Source organism: Gavia stellata, chromosome 3 (assembly GCF_030936135.1).
Source record: "Gavia stellata isolate bGavSte3 chromosome 3, bGavSte3.hap2, whole genome shotgun sequence".
NCBI classification, from domain to species: domain Eukaryota; kingdom Metazoa; phylum Chordata; class Aves; order Gaviiformes; family Gaviidae; genus Gavia; species Gavia stellata.
Genome location: NC_082596.1, coordinates 30,359,465 through 30,381,690, shown reverse-complemented (window position 1 = coordinate 30,381,690; position 22,226 = coordinate 30,359,465). Strand labels below are relative to the sequence as shown.

General features: G+C 39.4%; 1 protein-coding gene across 1 annotated transcript; it reads left to right on the top strand.

Annotated features, from left to right (window-relative positions):
• The first annotated feature begins 5,937 nt into the window (after positions 1-5,937).
• On the top strand, positions 5,938-21,926 carry LOC104263227 (carbonic anhydrase 3-like). Its single transcript, XM_059815488.1, has 7 exons — positions 5,938-5,983; positions 6,914-7,111; positions 14,829-14,947; positions 15,773-15,865; positions 16,795-16,860; positions 17,741-17,896; positions 21,807-21,926. The coding sequence occupies exons 1-7, from the start codon at positions 5,938-5,940 to the stop codon at positions 21,924-21,926; spliced, it is 798 nt and encodes a 265-aa protein (XP_059671471.1).
• Positions 21,927-22,226: the final 300 nt, after the last annotated feature.

Here is a 22,226-nt window from a genome sequence, read left to right as displayed (position 1 = left end):
TTTCCCAAGCTTTACTCTTTTGTTATGAAAGAAGGAGGTTGGCAATTACATTAATTTCTATGGTTACACATTAAAAGTCTTTTCACTGGCTCTATAATTTGACCCTTTGTGTGGCTGGCTAGTGCCATAGCTTCTTTCTCATGTTCTCAGCAAAATGTCAATATGGGAAATTTCTGTAGTTAGAGATGAAAGCATCTTAGTTTCTGAGATTTCTGTGAAATATGTGAGTAACTTGGAAGAATAAATGTACCTTTATATTCATAATGAAAGCAAAATTTATAAATTCTGATTTGATGAGTTTTAGAAATGCATATGTCTAAATCCAGGAATGAAGACACAATTATGCTACAGAGAAATATAGTAATTCTTACATTGATACTTTGAATGTACACAGCCTTTTATTACAAATTTTTTTGTGCATGCCCTGTACCTAAATTCATTTCTTCACCCCTCCTGACAAAGCCCTAGTTTTAATGGTGATTAGTATTACATGGAAAAATACCTAGCTTAAGTGTAAAGTCCAAGCATATGTATGAGAAGTAAATATAACTGCCCAACCTAAATCTCTTGGCCAGCTTTGCCTCTGCCTTTTTGAATGGGAATTATTCTTGTTCTTGTTCAAAATGAGACCACACACTCTTGAGTTAACGATCTTTTGTCTTATGCATCTGTAAGGAGAAGTGAATAATCATGAGGAATGGAAACAATATATAGAGGTGATAGTTTGCTAATCAGTCAAGGATCTTGCACTAATTCCTGGTCCCTTGAGCAAAGCCTAAATAAAGTCATTTGAGAGGAATCGCTATGTCAGGATTGCTAGAAATGGCAACCTCCTCCACTCTCTGGAAGTGAGTTATGAAACATGAGCAAACACAACCTTTTATCTATTTCTGGAAGTTGTTTATGTGTCTTTGTCCCCACCACCATCAGTAGCATCAAGGCTTTGGCTGATGGATCCTCACAATTGCAGATCTACCCTCCCACCATGTTCCTCAGAGTTTTTAGTTTACTGACAGAGAAGATGCTTTTGTTGAGCACTTCTCCATGACATGTAAGGAATGTGGATACATGCTGTGCTTTCTGTCCTAGAACTTTGCCTCTCACTAGCTGTATTGCAGAACTATTTAAGTTCTGATATATTTCAGTCCTTCTAAAAAGGTAGGTAAGGGGAAGGATCTGGACCATAATTCTAAAAGTGCTCAGGTTAGTCTTACATCTAAACCACTTAATGGAATATTTAAAGACATTTCAACCATAAATGTCTTCTGATAAAGACATGCTACAGTGAATATGGTCAGAGAAAGAGTGAGAGCTAGGGCATTTTAGACTGGGAAGTAGGACTGCTGTTTAAGTTTACAAAGAGTGTGGGTTTCTCTTCCAGATTTTCCTTATGTGTGTTCGGATCCTAAGACTGAGAATTTTATCACATCAGTTAATGCCAAGGATTGAGAATAAACAGTTTGTATAAGCTTTAGAAAATTATCCTGGTAAACTTAATCACCTGTTTAACATTTGACTAGTCCTTTTCACTTTAGACTTACAATTTAAAGTCAACGTAAACGAAATATAAACTATACATTAGTGGGGAGGAGCCACCAAATTGTGGGAATTTCACAGCAAACATGTTCAGACTTTGCTTTTATGAAGAGATGAGGTGAAATTCTTACTGTTCTAAGCCTCAGTGCCAGGGCACACATGAGCAGATTGCTTCACTCTTGAATGAAGACCTACATTTCAGCATATATGCCATCTGGGTAATACTTACAGTAACACTGTAATCGCTATCTAACTAGAAAGTTTACAGGATTCTGTGTTGAATTTGCCTGTTTATTTTTTTAATGGATAGATGTTGTCCAGTGAATTTTAAACTCACTTCTTGATTACTTTTCATCTCTGAACTCAACTATTATTCTTAAAATTGATTTTAAATTAGAGACCAAGTCTGTCATATTTTTTTGTAAACCTGACTTTACCATTATCTAAAGCAGCAGTAGATTTATTAGTTACAACAGACAGATGGGACCCACCAAATTGTGACCTGTCATCTGCCCTGAAATAAATTTCTGTATCTCATCAAGAAATTAAGACAGCAAAACTTTTCGGAAGTCAAGGTTCTAGTGATTTTGTGCATGAGATGAATCATCAAGAATCCTGGAATCCTATTTCTAACTGTCTCATTATTCTGCTCCATATTTATGAGCTACTCTCAGTGCTCCTGACTGCCTACCTGCTTCCCATTTATCTCTCAGGCCTCTGAAGAAGGCATTATTAAATGTTTGCACAATATCTAGCATGATAGGTCCTCTGACTGCTACTGTTATATGAAGAGCAAATACCAACAATATTAACTCTACGATGTAATAAAAACTATAAATATATGTATGGATAATACACATTTTCAAAAACAAGGAGGACCCTCGCTGGCATCCAGAGGAATTATCTTTTGTTCTCAAATTAAAAAGCATCCTCTTTAAAACTTACAAAGTAATGTCTTAGCAATGCATATAGAGAAAATCTGTGGTATAGGAAAAAAAAACCTGAATGATTAATCAGAATCTCACAGGGAAGACTCATATCTGAACATTTTGCTCATTGAAACATCAGTATTTGGGGGGAAAACATTTGTTCAAGTGCCTTAGAGATCACATAGAAAACTTGTTAATATATACAATATATTTGCTTTTTTTTTCTTCTATAACCTATCTGTACTTTAAAAGCATTTACTGACATATTGCCTGAAAATGTGTTTCATTGAGTTGAGTAGTCTCTGAATTGGAAGCATAGCTGAGTATACTGTGTTGTGGTTTGTGGCAGATTGCGACATGTTGTTGTCCAATGGTGAATGTCACTTTGCTCTGCGTAAACTTTTTTATTTCAACCTCCACTTTAGACCAAATTTAATTTTAACTGTTGTCTTCTATGCCATCTATATGTTTGCTTAAAACACTTCTCTTGTCCATAACATGCAGGGGACTTAGGCCATGGTTGATAATTAAAAGCCCAGCAAAGACTTTTAAAGGCTTTCTTTTACTGGAAGAGGAGGTCTCCTGCTGGTAAGGCCGGTGTTTTTAAGGGAATCTACACGGGGCTTTTCTGAGAAGGAAGCGAGTGAGTAGCTAACCTGGAGACAGGTGTTGAGGGACGCAGTGTACTCAGGCTGGGGGAAAGGAGGGAAATCCGCAGGGAAGGGGTAAGAACACTGTTTGGAAAAAAGAAGAGGATCAAAGAGGAAGAAGACAGGACAAAGTCTCCTGTCTGTCTCATTTGGTACTCTTGATGACCCGCAAGTCCCACAGGAAAAGAGCTCAGTGAAAGCAGATATGCACAGGACATCTTTTTTTTTTTTTTTTTTCCTCAGAAGTAACTTACTTATTTGATTTAAAGGTCTAAGTTAAAGTGTCTAAGGTTAAAACTTTTTCTTAGATTACTTCTTCCTTCCTTCAACAGTCCCTTTTACGTTGTCTAAATGCCAAGGAGTTCAGAACAAACAGTGACTCTGGAAAAATGCTGTATGTGTCTTAGAGCTCAGGACAGAAATTTCAGTATCTATTGAGTCTTCAGTTGGACTGGAAATACAGGTGCATAGTCCTGGGCTACTACAGATAGGCTATGGTCATGTTTGCAGTATAGCTCCATCTGGAAGTCTGGCAAGCGTACTGAGTCACTGGGAGATGCTCTGGATCTGGAGATTTGTCTGCAGGTCATAGCAGTGAGAAGATGGTGGGAAATGGAAATGAAAATTGAGGAAGAGGTGGGAAATAGAATGTGCTCTGTAGGGCATAAATACATAGCTCCTGTGTATCTTGTTCATGTCTCCACTTTTAATATTGCAGTTACTGGAATACCTTGGGTGGTTCCAAACATTCATCTGTTATCTTGCCTCAAATTGTTCATGGCACTCGTATATGTAACTGTTCCTTGGCTAACATTGCTCTTTAGCTTCAATAACTCTTCTCATTTCTTGGTGTTTACCACTGTGATGATGCATATATACAGACAGCTGTCACTTCCCCTCTTACCATTTGTTCGCTATGCAAAGCACACGAAGCCTTTATAGTCTCCTCTTGTAAAAGAGGCTCTTTAGTTCCCTTGTCTCCCCTGCACCTGTTCCAATTCATCCTAACTCAGCTTTATGAGGACGACAGACTTGTTTCAGAGGAGGTCATACCAGGGTCTCTCCAGCTCCAGTGACATGCCCCCGGTTTATGCCTGGCTTTTTTGTGAGCAGTTCCTGCTTGGTAATGCTTATTGACATTTTATCACCAACAAATCCCACTCTTCCTCCTCTTTCACTTCCACTTCAGATCAGAAAAAAATATATCAGCCAAGACCATGATTCAGGACCACCGTGTTGCACTTCCTGCTACTAAATTTCACCCACTGTAGTTTACACAGTGTTCAGGGGTACTAAAGTTTTCTGTATGACAACTCCACAGTTCCAACCTGTGCCATTGGCATTTTTCTTGTACTTTTGTCCCCACTTCATTACTATCAAATAAAATAATCTTACTTCTTCTTATTCAGAAAGTCTACTAAAATTTAAATCACAATAATTCACCTTTCAGTCCAATGTCTTGTCTTCTGCCTAGCCAGTCCCTCATCCATTTTATGCCACTGGTGCTAATCTTGGTCTTCTCTAACTTGCCTGATAATTCCCTATGTGTCAGAATAACAAATATTTTTTAGGAGTCATTTGATTTCTGTGTGTCACATGTGAGTCACATAAGGAACGCATGCATGCTAACAAGTATGCTTACAATTTTAAGTGCAATTTGATGCATAACACCCTGATAAATGAAAGAAGAATTAGAGCTGAAGCAAAACAAACAGATCCCATGCTTAATTTGATAATAAAGGTTTTACCTGGAGCTGGCAGGAACTGGATCTTCAGCTAGTGTAGTGATTTCCAGTTTCCAAGAATCCTTGCAGTAAGAAGCAGCACGTTTTTAAAGGCCGGGGCAATTAACGCTCCCGAATATTTGCAGGGAAGCTGTTTACGAAGGCAGTGGGAGACAGCGCAGCAGGGAGCAGTGCTGGAGCCCAAGCGCCTATGTGAGAATTTCATAGGGAAGGGTGTGAACCTGGGACAGCCGTTTGCACACAGAAGCTGTTGGACTCATCCCCTCATCCCCAGGTGATGTCAGGATCAGAGTTATGCTGCACATGGAGTGGGAAACACATCGCCAGTGCGGTCTCCTCGCGAGGGACCCAGCTGCTCCCAACCTGATGCGGTCTTACGGCAAACAGGCTTTCTACAACCAACCAAAAACCGCCCAGCCAGCCTGCCTGGAAGCGGTAAATTCCATTTCAGAAACCAGCCAGTCTGAGCTTCCTGTTTTACATGCGCATCCGTCTGTCTTTGTGTGTATGTATACATATCTTATTGGAATCTGAAAAATATTCCTACGTTGCCTGTACCTAGCTCTAGGCATCGTGCTTTTGCGTATTCCCATTTACTCGGTGTCGCGGCGGGCGGCAGCAGCCCCGTTCCCCTCACCAGGCCTTCCCAGCACTGTCCCGACGGGCTCCTTTCCCCGCGGCCCCGGACGCCAGGACAGCTGGGGAGCCATGCCGGGTCCCCCGCGCGGCCCCACACCGGGATCACCCTCTGCACCCCCCAACACAGCGGGACCGCCGCACCCCTCGTCCCCTGCGGGCAGCTCTGAGGAGAACCGCCCTGGATCCGGAGGCCGGAGGGGGCTGGGGGCGGCAGGCCGGGGGCGGGGGCGCCTCACAGCGGGAGCGGCGGCCGGGCGGTGCGAGGCGGTGCGGCTCTCCCCGCCCCCGGCGGCCGGGACCCGCTGTCCCTGCCGGCCGGCCGGCGGCGGGGAAGGGCACGGAGTTGGCGGGAGTCTATAAAAAGCCGCCGTGAGACGAGGCCGCCGTCGTGCCAGAGCCGCCGGGAGAGGCTGGCGGCCGGGGCGCGGCAGCCACACCATGATCAACCCCAACTACTACCCGTGGGGCTACGACAGCGACAACGGTGAGTGGGGGAGCGGGGCCGCCCCCGCAGGCAGCGGGTCTGGGAGCAGAACCCTGGTGAAACGGGAGGCCCCACGTCCTGAGCGTGCCTGAAGAGCGTGAATATGGGCGCCAGGCGGGCCTGCTCTGTGCAGCGGCAGCGCGGCATGGCGTGCCTGGCTGGTTGGCCGTCACTCGCAGGTGTGGAAGAGGCGAAGCTGGTGGAAGCACAGGCCGTGGCAGAGGTCCCTCAGTTCAATAAAGTCAGTTTTCCTACTGTTAATATAATTTAAAGTTTTACATGGCTTTAAAATTCAGCTTTAGGTTAGCCTTGATGCAGGAAGAGCAGTGCTGGTCTGTGGTGCAACCATGATCCCTCCTGCCTGCAGAGGTGGGAAACCTGAGTGGCCTATTGTTCCTGTGCTCTCCTCTCCTGCAGGAAGAACAGCATGGCCTCAGTCAGGCTTTTTCCACATGAAGTTCTAGATAAAACCATGATAATGAAATCCACACTTCAAATTGCTGTCTGCTTCAGATATCAGTGGCCTTTTCTCTCTCCAGATGGGTAAATGGTGCCATATTTGAATGATTTCAGTATATCCCATCATATTTCTAGCCACTGCTGGACTTGGAGTATACACCTTGAGTCTCCTTCCTTGGTATATTGTCAGTCTGCTAATAAGAAAAGTCCTGAGGTTGCTATGAGAGTTTAGGTTCGGTTGAATGACTTGCAGTATCCAGTATTCCAGACAGAAGAATCTAATTGCTTTTCATACAGTGAAACTCCTGACAGGGCATGACCAACAACCAGGCGATTAGTAACGTACTTATTAATACATTTAATTGATATTCTGCAGCTAAGCAAAGCCAAGCTTGCATTTATTGTAACACAAGTATAACTCACACCTAGCTGGAAAAGGTTTTCATGATATTTCTCTGTATTTTTTTCTAGGACCAGATCAGTGGCACAAAAATTACCCGATTGCCAAAGGACGCCATCAATCACCTATTGAAATCAATAACGAAGAAGTGCATTATGATCGCTCCCTACTACCATGGTTTGCTAGTTATGATCCCGGTGCAGCTAAGACCATCCTCAATAATGGGAAAACCTGCAGAGTTGTATTTGATGATTCTTTCGACAGATCAGGTTAGTTTTGTTTTCATCTCAAGCTGTCATTATCTATCAGTGACTATTTATTTCTCAAGTTGCTTGGAAGACAGAGTGTGCTCTGAATGCTCATGGCTGTCAGAAGGTCTCTGTGTACTGCCTGCGTGTGACACACAGGTTTCTGTGACTTCAGTGCCCTGCACAGCTGGTGGGAAAGGCCTGGGACTATTTTTAAAGTCCATAGGTAAAATCCTAGGGAATAGAGAGAGCTGCAAAGATGCTTGATGCAGGATGAATTAAGGTGTAAGGTAAATCTCTGAGCTTGCAGAAGCCATTGCATTTGTGTTGCTTTCCAGGAGCAAGGAGTCCAGGCTTTATCTATGAGGACTGAATTCCATTCAAGCTATCTGAGATGCCCAGCAGAACATCTTTAACTGTGCATATGGCTGAAGTTACAATATTTGAAAACTGTACCCATGTAATTTCTGATAAATGAAGTAATGAATAAGATGTTGCCACAAAGTCACGGTATTTAATCTGTTAAAACTCCCTTTGGCATTCATGAGATTTTGTCTTAATGAGGATTATAGGGCTGAGAAATTCCAGTGTGTCAGCTTCAATGTCCAAATCTTTTATCCACTCATAGTTATGACAACATACAATGTGGTGCATATATAATGCATAGCTTTTAAGAGTTAGTGGGTTATATATTTTGAAGAGATATGTCTGTTCTGTTTAACTAAAGGTGCTAAAAATATTTAGTTTATGTTGGCAGAATCACTGACGTTTCATGTTAATACTGTTGGCTATATTTCAAAGGAAAAAACATTACTGACAGAAGTATGAAATTGCATTAGTACTGTGATAAAAAGGAAGAATCAAATGCATACCTCAGTCTTTATTCTTATATCAAGGTCAACAGAGTTGCATTATTATTTATAGTATATGGGATGGTAGGAAAAGGAAAAATAAATGTCAATTTCAGTAAAATATTGAAAAGTCTCTCTTCCACAGTGTGCAGGCTTATTTCTTAACTGCATTAAAAGTTCCAATTTCTATTACAATATAACTAGGATTGACACCTATAATTACTAGGAGGAATTTTACTAATAGGTTGATTGATCTTAAATATGTATGGGCATGGATTTAATTTAATGGATTTTTAATTAATTACTTGGGTTTCATGAAAACTGAGGATCAAAATGTATGTAAGCTGGACTAGTTAATACACTGTAAAAACTCACAAATGACTATGCCTTCGAGAGTTTGATTACTTTTCTAGCAAAGTGGGAAATCTTTAATGTTATTTGAATAAAAATATTATTAATGTCAGATAACACGACACATCATAAAGAGATGTAGCTGTGGCATATGAGAAGACCTCCATGACCATTACTTACTGTTTTTTACCATCTCTTGGATTTGTTGGAACAGCATCAAATATATCAATGGTTGTATCTTCTGCATAAAATGTCAGAGTAATTATTGTTATAATTACTCAGATTTTGCACGGGAGGGAGTATGCAGGCACAGCAATCTACAGCATGGATGCAACACTGTGGCCACAAAGAGCAGAAAGTTTTGGAATGCTCTGAATTTTTTTTTCAGATGAACTGCTCAGTAACTGTTGTGTTCTGATCTCAAAAATAACAAGTGACTCACTGGAAAAAAGTAGGTGTATTTATCAACTCTTTGAAGGCAAGAAACAGTCAGTGTTTATTGTTATGTTTCCTTGTTACACCATTGCCTGCAGAGTCTGTGGGTGGTGTTCCTTCTCTAATAAAATGCTAATTGCAGGACGAATTCCACTGTGCATACTCCTACTGACTTGAGCATGTTTTAATTTTTTTAGGATATGTACAGCAACTTATTTTTTTGCGTAAAGGAACCACCAGCTGCATAATACATATGTATGTAATAGCAATCATACAGGAATGAAGCTTTTATTCCTTTGGAACAAAGACATTTTATCTATCTATCTGAATTAGTTTTCTGGTTAACTCAGAAATAAGGTCTTCCTTTATTTTACTAACTTTTTCAGTCAGAGTGGTCATACCCGTATCTGTAGTTCTATCTAGATTTTCATTAGTGGTAGGTGAAATAAATTGTTGAATAAATTGCAAAGGTGAGTGAGAAAACTAATTACTTTGGATGTCTCCAAGTTTTACTTCCATTGTGTCTTCTCTGCCAGGAATACTTTGAATATTCACCATTGGGACAGTTTCTTAAACTCAAATTATTAGAGAGAAGCTTCTGGGGAAAGTGCCATCCAATGTAATTCATTTGCATTATGTTGAAAAAGGCTTTATTACTGTTATCTTTGGAGTTGTCTAGTGGAAGGAATTGGAGAATTTACCTCCAGCTATTTATAAAGTCTGGTTGACTTAAGAATCTGCTATACAATTGAAGGCTTTGATGACAGATACTTGCTTTAGGAGCTGTGTCATGCCTCTGCTGCTTGTCCGTATAAGTTAATGGATTGTTGTGGACTCAGTTGCCTGTCCTTACCATACCTATGTGGAAGAAGGACCTTAAGCACTGTAAAATCATTGTGGGTGGAGGCTGGAGTCTCAAAATCCAGGAAAGAACTGGGAGCTGAAATAAAAACCTCCTAGGTAGCTCTGCCCAGTAAAATCCATACCAGAACTTGGGGTACTTTGACAGCCTACCACTGCTATGTTTTTTGGCCTGCATGGCAACTCAGATACTCTTTTATATCTAGCAGTGACTCTGGTTTTGTTTTGAATTGGGGCTGCAATCTTATTTCTACTAGCAGAGTCCATTAGCTTTTAAATTATAAAAATATTCATGCCAGCAAAGTGTCCTGAGAGCACCTAACTGGTGGCACCATTGTCATGATGCTGTGTGAGATAACAGAGCTTGTAACTTCCTTACAATTAATGACTCTTTGGCTTTCTTTATAATAGCTTGGTTAGATGGATAGATGAAGGTGTTCAATCGTCTAATAAACAGTAAAGATACGTACCTGTTGTACTGGAACCCAGACACAGCAGCTGGGGAGAGATACGCTAAGGCTATGCCAAATGGATGTCTTTCATCTTCTTGCTTTGTCTGTTGTTTTTGTTATCTCCTTGGCACTTTCTATGGAAGTTCATCAGCCAAACAGATTCCTACTTCTCCTTTTACTGACTTTCTGATGGATGACATTTAAGGGCTTGGAGTAGTTCATTGCAGGCACACTTTCTTACAAGGTTACCTTGATGCTGTTTGCAGAATCTTTCAATTTCTTATCAAAGGAATGTGTGCCTTTGGAAGTGGATGATGCAAAAAAAATTTAGAGAGACAGTTACTGTAAGTAGCAAGAGCTTGCTGTTTATCGGTCTCTTTTAGCATGACCGGTGCTTGTAGACAGCATTTCCTAGAGTACCACTTTGTAGGAAATCTCATTTTTCTTTGTAAATGAGATTTTGATGATTAACTTCTGGTGAGTAAACATTTATTTGTTGACTGCTTCTAAAACAATGAGGACAAACCCCAGTAACTTTAATTAAAATATGGGGAAGTCTGTCCATAGACACTCAGGTTTTGGTTGATTCTTGCAAAGAGTTATTTAACACGTTGTGCACTGGAACAAGCCAGTAGCCGTTACAAGAATAGCACAGCTAAATCCTGGTGCTTGTGTTGCTGTGGTACATACCACTCGATGGCTATACCGCATACTGCAAAAGGCAGCAAAGTTAAATTCTTCCTTCAGTGTTTAACACATCTATCATTTGTAGTGTCTGCCTGAAGGTACTGAGCATTAATATGAGCCCTGTAGAGCTTGGGTACAGGGAATTTAGGAGCTGAGTTTCTGTTAACTTTGAACTTCCATTGTTAGAGGTAAAAATGCTTGAACAATCAAGGGCCTGGTGAGGCTACACTTACGCAGTGGACTGTCAGTTTTCTGCCCCTGGAGATGGGGATTTCAGTCCTACCACAGATCACAAAGAAAGATGATTTGGGAGCTCACTGATGAACAGGCTGTGATCAAGAGGCACAGAACTGGAAAAGGTGTGTTGCAGTGCAGGTGAGGGTGGGTGGCACGCTGACTGACATCTGTCAGACACTTCTCTTTCCCAGTCTCCCTGTAAGAGTAAGAAGTTAAAATACAAACAAAAGTAATTCTTCTGCATATCTATTCAGTGCTTGCTTAAGTAAAATTTCAGTTCTTGCTTAAATAAAATTTCAGTGAGAACTGAAATTTTAGTTCCAAAACCTTTTAGGAAATACATTTTATCCCTGCAGTTAGCCACACTGTTTCAGTACAGAGATCCTCTTTTGAGCAGAGGTTTTTTATAACATCTGAAATGTGGCACTGACGTTAAAAAGCTGTGGTTTTTATACTGCACCGTTAGATTCTGTTATAAAGCAACGTAACAGAGGTAATGTGTCTTTTTCATTTGTCATGCGGTAATACCTTACTAATTTAATTTCACTGTGGTTTATCTGTTCACTTTATAAATTTGGCAGGATGTGAGGATCATAAATCTTGTAAGAACAGTTATTTCTTCTCATGTGTATAAACAACTCACTTCATGAGTCTGTTTGGTGTTCCTTGCATATTTCTACCTGACTTTCACGGTACGCCTTCACAGCAAACAGGGAAGGCACTTACGTAGGCATAACTTCGCCAATTTTACCTTAGTGAGGATAGATGACAATTGACATTAGTGCAGATTAACAACCAGACCCCTACCTAAGCTGCTCAGCAAGTGGATGCACTTACTTCAAAACTTTCTTGTCACATTTCTGTTGTTAAGGACACCCTGCTAACTAAGGTGGAGTGGAGTGGCCATTTCCACTCAAACTGCATCACACCTTCATTTTGCTGTGTAAACACACAGAGTGAGATACAGAGTTTTTTTCTTGCCCTCTCTGGGGCAAACATCTGCCTCAGCGATTACACTGAGAGTGGAAAAAAAATTCTTTTATTATCCAGTTCTGTCTCATGCTGCTCAGTTTATGATGGATCAGATAAAAAGTGAGCTTTTTTACTGGAACTGATGTCCTCGTGTGTGTCCATGAAGGATTGCTCTGTGATAGATTGTTCTTCAATGTGGATGGGGGGACACACACAGAATTTGAGCAAGTGCTTCAGTCTGACATGACATTTTTATGGCTGGTATCAGGCACTGGTGGAGGGTGATGTGCAAACCCATATAAAAAAACGTCAGTTGCTGAGCAATGGGATGAGAGTTTGCAACAATAGGCACCAAAAAGGAGTAAATACTTTTCTCCCTTGTCTTCCTGGGCTGGTTTGTATATTCCTGCAGCTGGACCAAGTTCTTTTAATGACAGCAAGTTTGAGGGAGTTACATTTTGTCTGCTGTGGCCATCCTGTTACTTCCTGCAGAGCAGAAACAGGAATAGAAATGCCACATTTACAATATTCAGAAGTAAGTCCAGCCATTCAACTAGCCATCTGAAAAGGATTATGCAGTATTTCCGAGGGCTAAGAGAAAAGCTGCCTATATATCAGGGGGTGAGCCTGCAGGCTCCTTTTTTAAAGTTCTTGCTTTTTGTTTCATGCAGTGTCATAGGTGAAAGCTCAGAGTGATTCATGGGGCCTTCTAAAAAAGCATCCTTTTGTAAGTGTTTTGTGGTAGGAAAACAGCTTTCACAGCCTTGAATGGGGAGTTTCAGATATTTAAGGTGAACATTTCCTGGGTAGTAATTGTTAGAATAATTCCCTGTTACATATAAATATGCAAATACATAAAAATAAAGCAAAATTGTTTTTCAGTGGTGTTAAAATATAAAGATACCATAGTTTCTTTTATAAGCTTTTACCTCATATTCCTTTTCTAACTGTTATAGGGGTGTGTACTTACCTGTGTTGGTATTTTCTGAAAACAAAAACCCAAGAGGATAAAGATACCTTTAGAATTTAGGTTCCAAGCCACATGTTTTAAAAAAATAAAGATTTCTCTCAGTAACTTTCAGCTATGCAGACATAGTTTGGGATTTTTTATGTTTTAGATATTGGAGAACTTCATTCTTGTAATGGTTTTGTTTACTGTACCTCTTTTAAAGTATAGGGAAATGTCATTTACTGACATAGGGAAACTTCTTTTACTTACATTGTCATTTCATGTATTTCTGTGTTTTATACTACACACTTGTAATTAAAAGAAAGAAATCACCTTCTTGTCCTTCAGGAGATGTTGGTTTATAGGCATTTTAGTCTTTGCATCATTCTTTCTGCTTAAAGTGTGCTAAGTAAAAGCTACTGTCTATTTATAGATGAGTGAAGCAGGAATGTGTTGGCAAGGGGTGATGCAGAGCTTCACCTAACGCCCAATCGAAAACGTCTGCTGATGGCCCATCAGTGGAAATAATGACACGTTTTTACCTTAAACTGGATTATTTGGTCTTACAGATCTATTTTAATGGAGAATTGATGGCCTTGTCAGCTGCTACTGTTACTGTGTCTGCATCGGCCACAGTACTGAATGTATGTGGGAACAAGTAAAAGGAATTTGTTGAGAATAACAGCTTGCTCTTAATGTTCAGTAAAGAATACTCATAGTACTTTATTTCTTGCGATGATAATGGATTTCATTCCTTTTCAGATTTAAGGTTATTTTTCTCTAGCATATAAAGACCTGTTCTTGAGAACTGCTGAATGCTTTGTAGGAATGTTATCATTTCTAGCTCCAAATAAAGTGAATGAGAATTTAATATTAATTAGTATTCAGTGACTGTGAAGAAGTTCTTCCCTTTTTATTGTGAGACCCTTTCGAATACACCACCTTCATTTGGTGTATAATATAAAAATGTTAAGGTTATTTAGAATACAGGGTATTGTTCATCACAGGCTGAACTTTTCTTTAGGAAAATAGCTTGCATTCTCAGTGATTGCTTTTCTGGCTCATATGCTGTTTTCTTTCTCCTCTTCCACAGCTGGAGGGAGAAGCCATTATAGCAGAAGCAGCATCAGTAATTTCATAGCTTTTTAAACAAATAAGTCATAGCCTGCAGTATGAGACGCAATTTGTAGTGTTTTGTGGGAATTTGTTTATCATCTGGCACTTCAGTAGTTGATCTTAATCATGGTTATTTTTGTGTGCTTTGATATAGGTAGATATTAGATGGAATTCAGGAGGAGATTAAGACATCTAAATTTAGGTGTCTTATGTGGGCTTTTAAAAATAAGTGGGTTATGTCTCTAAAGTCCCATTCTAGTCAACAGAGATGGAGTCATACTTAATCATTGGAGTCCAGAGAGCAAGTTGGCTCAGTGTCTGTTGAGTGTCTACCTTAAGGCAAGCAAAATTACTCTAGAGGCTTGACTGTTCTGCATAGGGGCTTACTTCAGTTATCCAAACATAGGCAACTCATGGCATTTTTGATAGCCTAATGTATTTTGCCTTGCCTCCAGATGCTGCTTTAGGAAAGTGTAGTTCTTCTACAGATCTTGTATCACATCTTCCAGTCCTGTCCAGGTGTCTTTGGAATATCCCAGAAGGTGCTAGATGCAATTTATGCAGCTGAATCAAAACAATGATCTCTATTGACTGTAATGGAAGTCTAGACACAAATAATTTTCATCTGCCTGTAAGTGCATACAGCTGAAGATGGTTGCCTGAAGTGCTACTGAAATCTGCAGATTTCCAAGAGGTACTCAGTAGTCTCAGAACATAGAGCATCTGTATAGTAAATATGTATGTAAATATTTTTTTAAAATATGTATTTCTTTTAAAAGAATTGGAAGATACTTGAGTCTAATGCTGTGGCAGATTATCAATTGCAGTGCTGAGAGGTGGGCCACTTCCAGGAGTCTACAGGTTGCGTCAGCTTCACTTTCATTGGGGTTCGTCTGATGACCATGGCTCTGAGCATGTTGTGAATGGAGTGAGATATGCAGGAGAGGTAAGACTCACCACTTTTTACTTTAAAATAGGATGTAAAGTAACATTTGTCATTATCATTCAGGTGGGGCAAAATTTGTCATTTGTCTGCTTTTGAAGTAGTTCTTTATTTATCTGTGACATTTTATTCTTAGTCCCATCAATTCTTATAAATGTGAATCAGGTTGAAGTAATTTTCACAGCATAAGAAAAGAAAAACACTATGTGAAACAAAAGTTTCTCAGAACAATGTGGCTTGAAACATAGGACAGCAAGACTGAATTACTGAGAAGCAATGCAAACTTACTAAAACAGTATTCTGAAAGTATGGTATTATAGCAGAAGTATAAAATTGTAGTGACAGAAAGGAGGAAGAATGTGTAACCTTGATTTTCTACCACTTTAGGATTGTAAGGGAAGATGAGAACTGTAGACTAATAATATACAGAGCTTAGATTCATATGGATTCTTTGCTAGAATTGCCATAATTTGAAACCCAAATGGAAGTGAATCACATCTCGGTAGATGACTTCTGAACTGCATGTTCTCCTGCTTACTTAAGCATCTTTTCTGTGTTCTTCAGCTTCAAGATGAGATTTCTGGGTTTTTTTCAATTTTTCTATTAAGATGTTTATAGTTTATTTTAAAGCAAATAGTAGTCCAAATGATAATATATGGCTGATATAACACATATATGAATTGCTGTCCCCCTTTTTTTTTTTGAAGGCCTGAATCTCATTCTTTGTCGCTCCAAACTCTCTCATGTATATGAAGAACTCTAAATTCAGCCTCTGATGGCTTGTTATTCAATAATGGGGTTTTTTTACATGTTTTTCTTTGTTTCCAGCTACATTTGTTACACTGGAATCCCAAATACAGTAATTACCTTGATGCTGTGAGAAGAACTGATGGAATAGCTGTTTTGGCCATATTTTTGCAAGTAAGTAGAAGCATGCAACCCTTCTTTGTACTGCTACTATAGAGTTTCTATTCTTATAGGGTTAAAAAAGCAAAACCCTCTGAGTATATTTTCTAGGGATCGTACCACATTGAAGGGCTTGACTTTCAGTAATGCATGTTTTTCAAGTTACAGAGCATGAGTCATACTGTTTCGAATAGTATCCAATACTATACACACTTGTCCCAGCAGCTATTGTGTCACTATGTGGCTGGTGGAAGCTGTAAATCCAGATGTATTTGCCTCTGCTTTGGGGACATGATGTCAGTAGTGGCCCTCTGACCAGTAGCAGTCAGCTGTCTTCTGTGCTAATCATGCACTGATTTCAAGGACAGATATGGCCCCTAGGCTTTCATGAATTTTCTCCCAGGCAAAACTAGATCACAGGATACATGTAACTCATTCTTTTTTAAAATCCTTTTGGAGGCATGCAGTCTTAGCCTGAAATATTGGCCTTTGCTCTCTCATGTTTAATTAATATTCAATAGAGATAGAAAGATGGACATCTGTGTTGAGATCAACAATTGCAAACAGTAGATCTGACCATGAAATCTGCTTTTTAAACTAGAATGAAACTTTCTCCAAATTTTGTACGGGAGTCTGAAGAGTTGTTTATCTTTGTTAGGCTAAAATTCAATGTCAACAGGAATAGCTGCATTGTGAAATTACCTGTGATGCTGCGTTTCTCTACTGATACAATTTCCTCATTTGGATCATAGTATCTGTTGGGGTACAGACAGAGGGTACAGATAGAAGACATAGCTTACTAAGCTGGTAGGGTTGATAGGTTGGGTTAATGCATTGTAATTTTATAGTTGATGCATGTTTAGATGCACATATAAAAAAATAGGAGAAAGAAGAAAACTGATTGAGCAGAACTCTTTGGTTAGCTCATGCTTTCTTCTTTACAGGTAGGGAAAACTCCCAAACCAGAGATGAAGAGAATTCTGGAAGAAATAAATGCTATCAAAACAAAGGTAACAATGTTGGGCTTTTCATTATAGGAAAATTGATGCAAATTCTCAGGACAAAAAAAACCTCAAGAGGCTTGACTTTCTAGTTTTCAAATTCTGCTCTGCAACATTGCCAGAATATACTTGTGAATAAAACCATGCGTGGGTTTTCCTTAACAAGAAAAGTCCTTTCTTCCATTTACATATGAGCCTTCTTTGGCTTTAGTGGGCCCTATAATTTTGTGAAAATGAGAGTTATCTTGCCAAACTTTACTCACCTAAAAACTAGGCATGGAGTCTTATTCCCCCAGTGGTCAGTGACAAAAGAAAGGCACCTTTGGAAATTGGTCCATTCGGTCTTGAAATAGGCTGTCTAATGAACGTCTGGAAATGCCACTGACTAGACATCTGTGTCTCAGATAACATTATGTGATAAGAATCTCACATTTCATAGGTTGTCTTGTTTGTTATTAGCACAAAATATTACAAATCTAGAGTACCTGTTTCACTTCATTATATGGCGACCTAATCCAATATTCAATAGATAGGCAGAATTTCCATAAGAAAGGAGGCCAGAAGGAAAAGTATTTCTGCACAGAAGTGAGTGAAGCACATTGGTACTGGATTCTGCTTCATGTGAGTCAGCTCAGGTACAAGAAGTAGCATCATGGAGTTGTATGTTGTGTTATGCTTCTCTGGGCCCATCTCTGAGAGTCATTCAGTCCACTAACCTTTACACTGCATCATTATGTCTTGTATAGATCTGTGCTTAGTTTCCTTAGTTTGTACCTTTGAAGTATCTGAGTCTCTCTGTTTCTTAAAATACAAGAGCTGCATCTTTACCTAATCCTGACTAGAGCTGTTGAAGAGTTTTCTGTTTGGTTTTGCTGTGGTTTTTTCAAAGGGGAAAGAAGCTCCTTTTCCAAACTTCGATCCTTCAATTCTTTTCCCTAAATCTCATGACTACTGGACATACCATGGGTCTTTCACTACTCCGCCTTGCGAAGAGTGCATTACCTGGATTGTTCTTAGAGAGCCTATCATAGTCAGCTCAGACCAGGTAAACTTCAAATAGATAATATTTTACCCCCTTCTTTTTAGTTACGTGCCATAACCTGATTGTATTCTTTTGACAAGGAAAGTGCTCACTGGATTCTGTGAGAAATTGCATGATTAAAAGGACAGTGAAGAACTGAATGCCTTAGAAACTACCTTGGGACTCCATAGGGAACCTGTAAAAATCTTCAAAGGACTGCAGTGTACAACCTAATATGTGCAATCAACCTATTAGACACATCTCTCCATCTGTCTCTGTATGACTCCTACATTAACTAATTGAGCAGAGATTATGACCACTTCTACTTGGAACAGCTCATTGTTTCCTAGCCCATGTCAGACATCATGGTGGTTCAGATCCATAAACATCAGAAAGCTTTATAAATCACTCAAATCATAACACAGTGTAGATGGTAAGAGTTTATAGCAGTTTGGAGTGTGATTGACGGCTAGCAGTAGTTACTATATATGAGTTCTTGCTCTCGTGGGCAAGAGACCTCTTGTGATATCAACTAAAGAAAAGAGTAGTTCTCTTTTTGTTTCCCAGTCCCTGTGTTCCCATGGTATTAACTCTTGCTAGTAGGAAAGGATGGAGCTAGATGTGGCTTATACCTTTTATTTTACACAGAGTTCAAAACACTGCATTACACCAAGAGACAATGTAGGAAAGCTCGAGCCATTAACTTGTATTCTCCTGCAGCCATTTAAATCAGAACATTGACACATTTAGCTAAAGCTTATGTTAGGTTTGCACCAACAACGTTGATTATGCTGGATTTTTTCAACCATTTATATTGTCTCAAGCTTCTTCACTTAAAGTGTTCATTGCTTATCATGGTGAATGTTTGAGGGTAATCACTGGACAAATTATGAAATACAGCTGCTGTGAAAAAGTGACCATCCGCAATGAAATACAGTGGGATGGTCAGGTACCCTAACTATATTGCACACTGAATGAAGCAGGAGTCCAGTGTTCTCACCTAATGCAGCTGAGCATTTCCAACTTTTTGAACATTCTACTTTGCAAATGTGTCTCTTACACCATGCTTCCTTCAAAAACATCTTTTATTGGAATACTGATTTAACGGGATTGGTTATTCTGTCTGCCCCGTATTCTAGATGGCATCACGTAACCAAGAAAATTATGTAAGTGTTGTATCAGGTGCTTGATACCCATGTTTCTGGAAGGTATACCAGCTGAATTTTCACAAACAGGAGCAGCATCAGATAACTATAGTTTCTTGTTAATTTGAAAGCCTTCTCTGATCACTTACCATAAAGAAGTATTTTTTGTTAATCTTCATTCCCTCTCAGTCCCATTTATAGAAATTTGAATGTCCTCTTTCATCATATTTCAGCCTGTGATTCTACTCGTACCACAGAAGTCAGTTTTCTCGTTTGAGATTATTCCTCTTCTCAGCAGACTATAATGACACGATATCACAAATTCCAAGACTCCAGGATAGTGAGAACATGAACATTAATCAAGTGACTGACATATTATGTAGATATTATATGTAGACACATAACTTTTCATTTTAGGTTCTCAAGGTGATAAGGTGTTTCGTTGTATTGATTGATGTGCATGTATCACAAAAAAAATCTATTTGTTAGTATTTTGTATTTATGTGGCTCTTTATCTTTTAAAGAATAGAACTCAGGTATGATGGGAACCTTAGCTGGCAAGAAAGAGGTGAAATACGGTAATGTGTTGCTATAACTTACAGCTTAATTTTCACAGCTTATTGAATTGATCTGCCTCCTGTTTCCTCACCCATTTGAAAACTAAAATTATGTGGGGTATCTTAAAGCTGGTACTTGTGTGAAAAATACAAATATGGTCTGACTGGTTTCCACAAAAGAAATATGCTTAGTGGTTTATATTACAGAAGATCAACTACAGATTTAGCTGGGAAAAGTGTAGTCATTACTGAGCATCTCTGATTTAAAATGCTTTTTTAAAGGAATAACTGATCACATCATTGATCCAGCTTCATGAAAAGACTTTTTGATCACTGGTATATTTGGGTCATGGCCTTTTTTCAGCTTATGTAAAGTTGGTGAGTTTTGGGAAACATAGAGACTGTTCTCTAACTGTCCCTACTGTAGAAAAACTGGAGCATTTAAAGTAAAAAGGCTCTTACCCTGAGATAACCGCTTGTCAGGCAGAATTTGCAGTGTATGTGAGGTACTGTATACAGATCCAATAGAAAGACTTTCCTCGCTCCAGAGTGCCTGCAGTCTAAATAATGCATTCATAAAAGAGGATTGTGTTACCAATTATTTCTAATCCTTGAAAGTGTGCTACTGTGGCAGCCTCATTAATAGTGTGCATTTACAGTGGATTGCTTGGATGCTTTTGCAGCCAGATGGTAATAGTATATTAGCCACAAGGATAAGTGCAGTCACTGCGAATCTGTACTCTGCAAGAAAAATCGATTCACCAGAAATCCCTGTGAGATGTAGAGTGGGTGGCCTAGCTGCTCAGATTACTTTTAATGAAAGGATAGGAATTTAACTCTGGAATAACTCTATCCAATTGCAGCCTAATTTTTTCACCTTTTTGTAGCTATAGCCTGAATATATGCTTTTTTTTTTACTGAGTAGGGCAGATCTTTCACAAATAATAATAATAACCAGCAATCTCTTCTCTAATAGTACTTTATCAGTATTAACAAAACTGATGAACTACTTTCATTTCCTACTGTTCCCATACAAATTATTCTTCATCTGAAATCTGAAATTTAATGTCAGATGAATAATCCAGCTGATGCATATTACACTGGTTATAAATGTGACCTTATTGTTCAGGCAGACCGAGATAGCTGGCTTTTCTGAGCTGTGTAGTGAAGAGCAATGTTGAGACGCCTGAGCTAGCTCAGTCCACAAACTGGAATTAGTATAGTCACAGTGAACCCAGCTTTTACAGCCCAGACAGAAGTTCTGCTTCTATTGGACTTGAACTCTGTACCATAAAAGGTAGATACATCAGCGTATTGAAGCTAGTTGTGAACAAAGTTGATGTGTGCCATGCATGGGGCTACATTTTCAAGTGTACACATGAGAAAATATATGCATGCTTTTCATGGTAAGCCATTCAAACGGGGAAGTGTCAAGTGTCTGAATCACAGCTGATACACTTTCTGTCTAATGTGCATGGCAATGACAACCAATGAATGTAATGTATCTGTAAGTGGGTGTATGTGTTGTATCCTTTGAAAATCAGAAAGCAGTAGAGGAAGAGCATTGTAGAGTTTTGAAGAGTATGGGCAGAACTCTTCTTACAGCATCCCTCAAAAAAACCATACATTGGTTAAAAAAAAAAAAGCCAAGGAGAATCAAGCTCTAGATCCTGTTTACAAACCCTTTGAAACCTTGACCAAGTCATTATCCAGATTTACATTCCTGTTATTAATAATGGACTTTTTTGTGTCACTGCAGCAGAATATATCCTCTGCTACAGACCCACCACGGAAATGAACAATTAGTTTATAAATTAGCCTTAACACCTTGCAATTCCAGAGGCTTCTTAACAATCAGACACTGAGGCAGGGTTAGAGTAGGAGAGGTTTATTAGGGTACAGGCTGTTCTGTTCACATTTTCTGAGGACTTCCTACAGTTTCCGTGGTTGTGCAAAGTTCTGTAGACAGTACATAAACGATGGTACTTTTTACCGTCCTGTTCAGATAGGACCCATTTTTTCTGTCTTGACTATTTCTAAGAATATTACTGCTAGGAAAAGAACATGAGTACCGTTCTTGTGGTGATGGCGTGAAGGACAGCTTCACAACTTTGAAGGAGACTTTATCCCCAGCTTCTGGGGCTGGGCCAGCCTCCTTGGTTTAATTGTTGGGCTGTGGATTTGATCCCAAGGCATTTCCATCGGGACACTTTGATCTTTGCTCTCCTGCAGATGGTGAAGCTCCGCAGCCTATCCAAGAATGCCGAGAATGAACCTGATCTCCCTCTGGTTGATAATTGGCGGCCGACTCAGCCTCGGTATTTCAGGATGGTGAGCGCATCATTCCTCTAGGACCTGGCTCAGGTTGGGTGTCCTTGAGTGAGGCGACCTCTAGAACTAAGAAATGGTTTTGTGTCCTCTGTTGCATTTAGACAGAACTCCAGCTGTAGGTCCAGAGGCTGAAACTTTGAGTCGTGAAATACGAATTTCACTTTCAGAGGATAACATTTACTTAGGCAAATCCTATCATTAAAATGGAAGTAGAGAATCTGTTTGGCTCTTCATAACTGCTTTAACATTAGCTTTTGTTAATAGTACAAAGGAAGAAAGAAGATGTTACTAACAACTACAAAAGAATTTCCTATTGCCCAC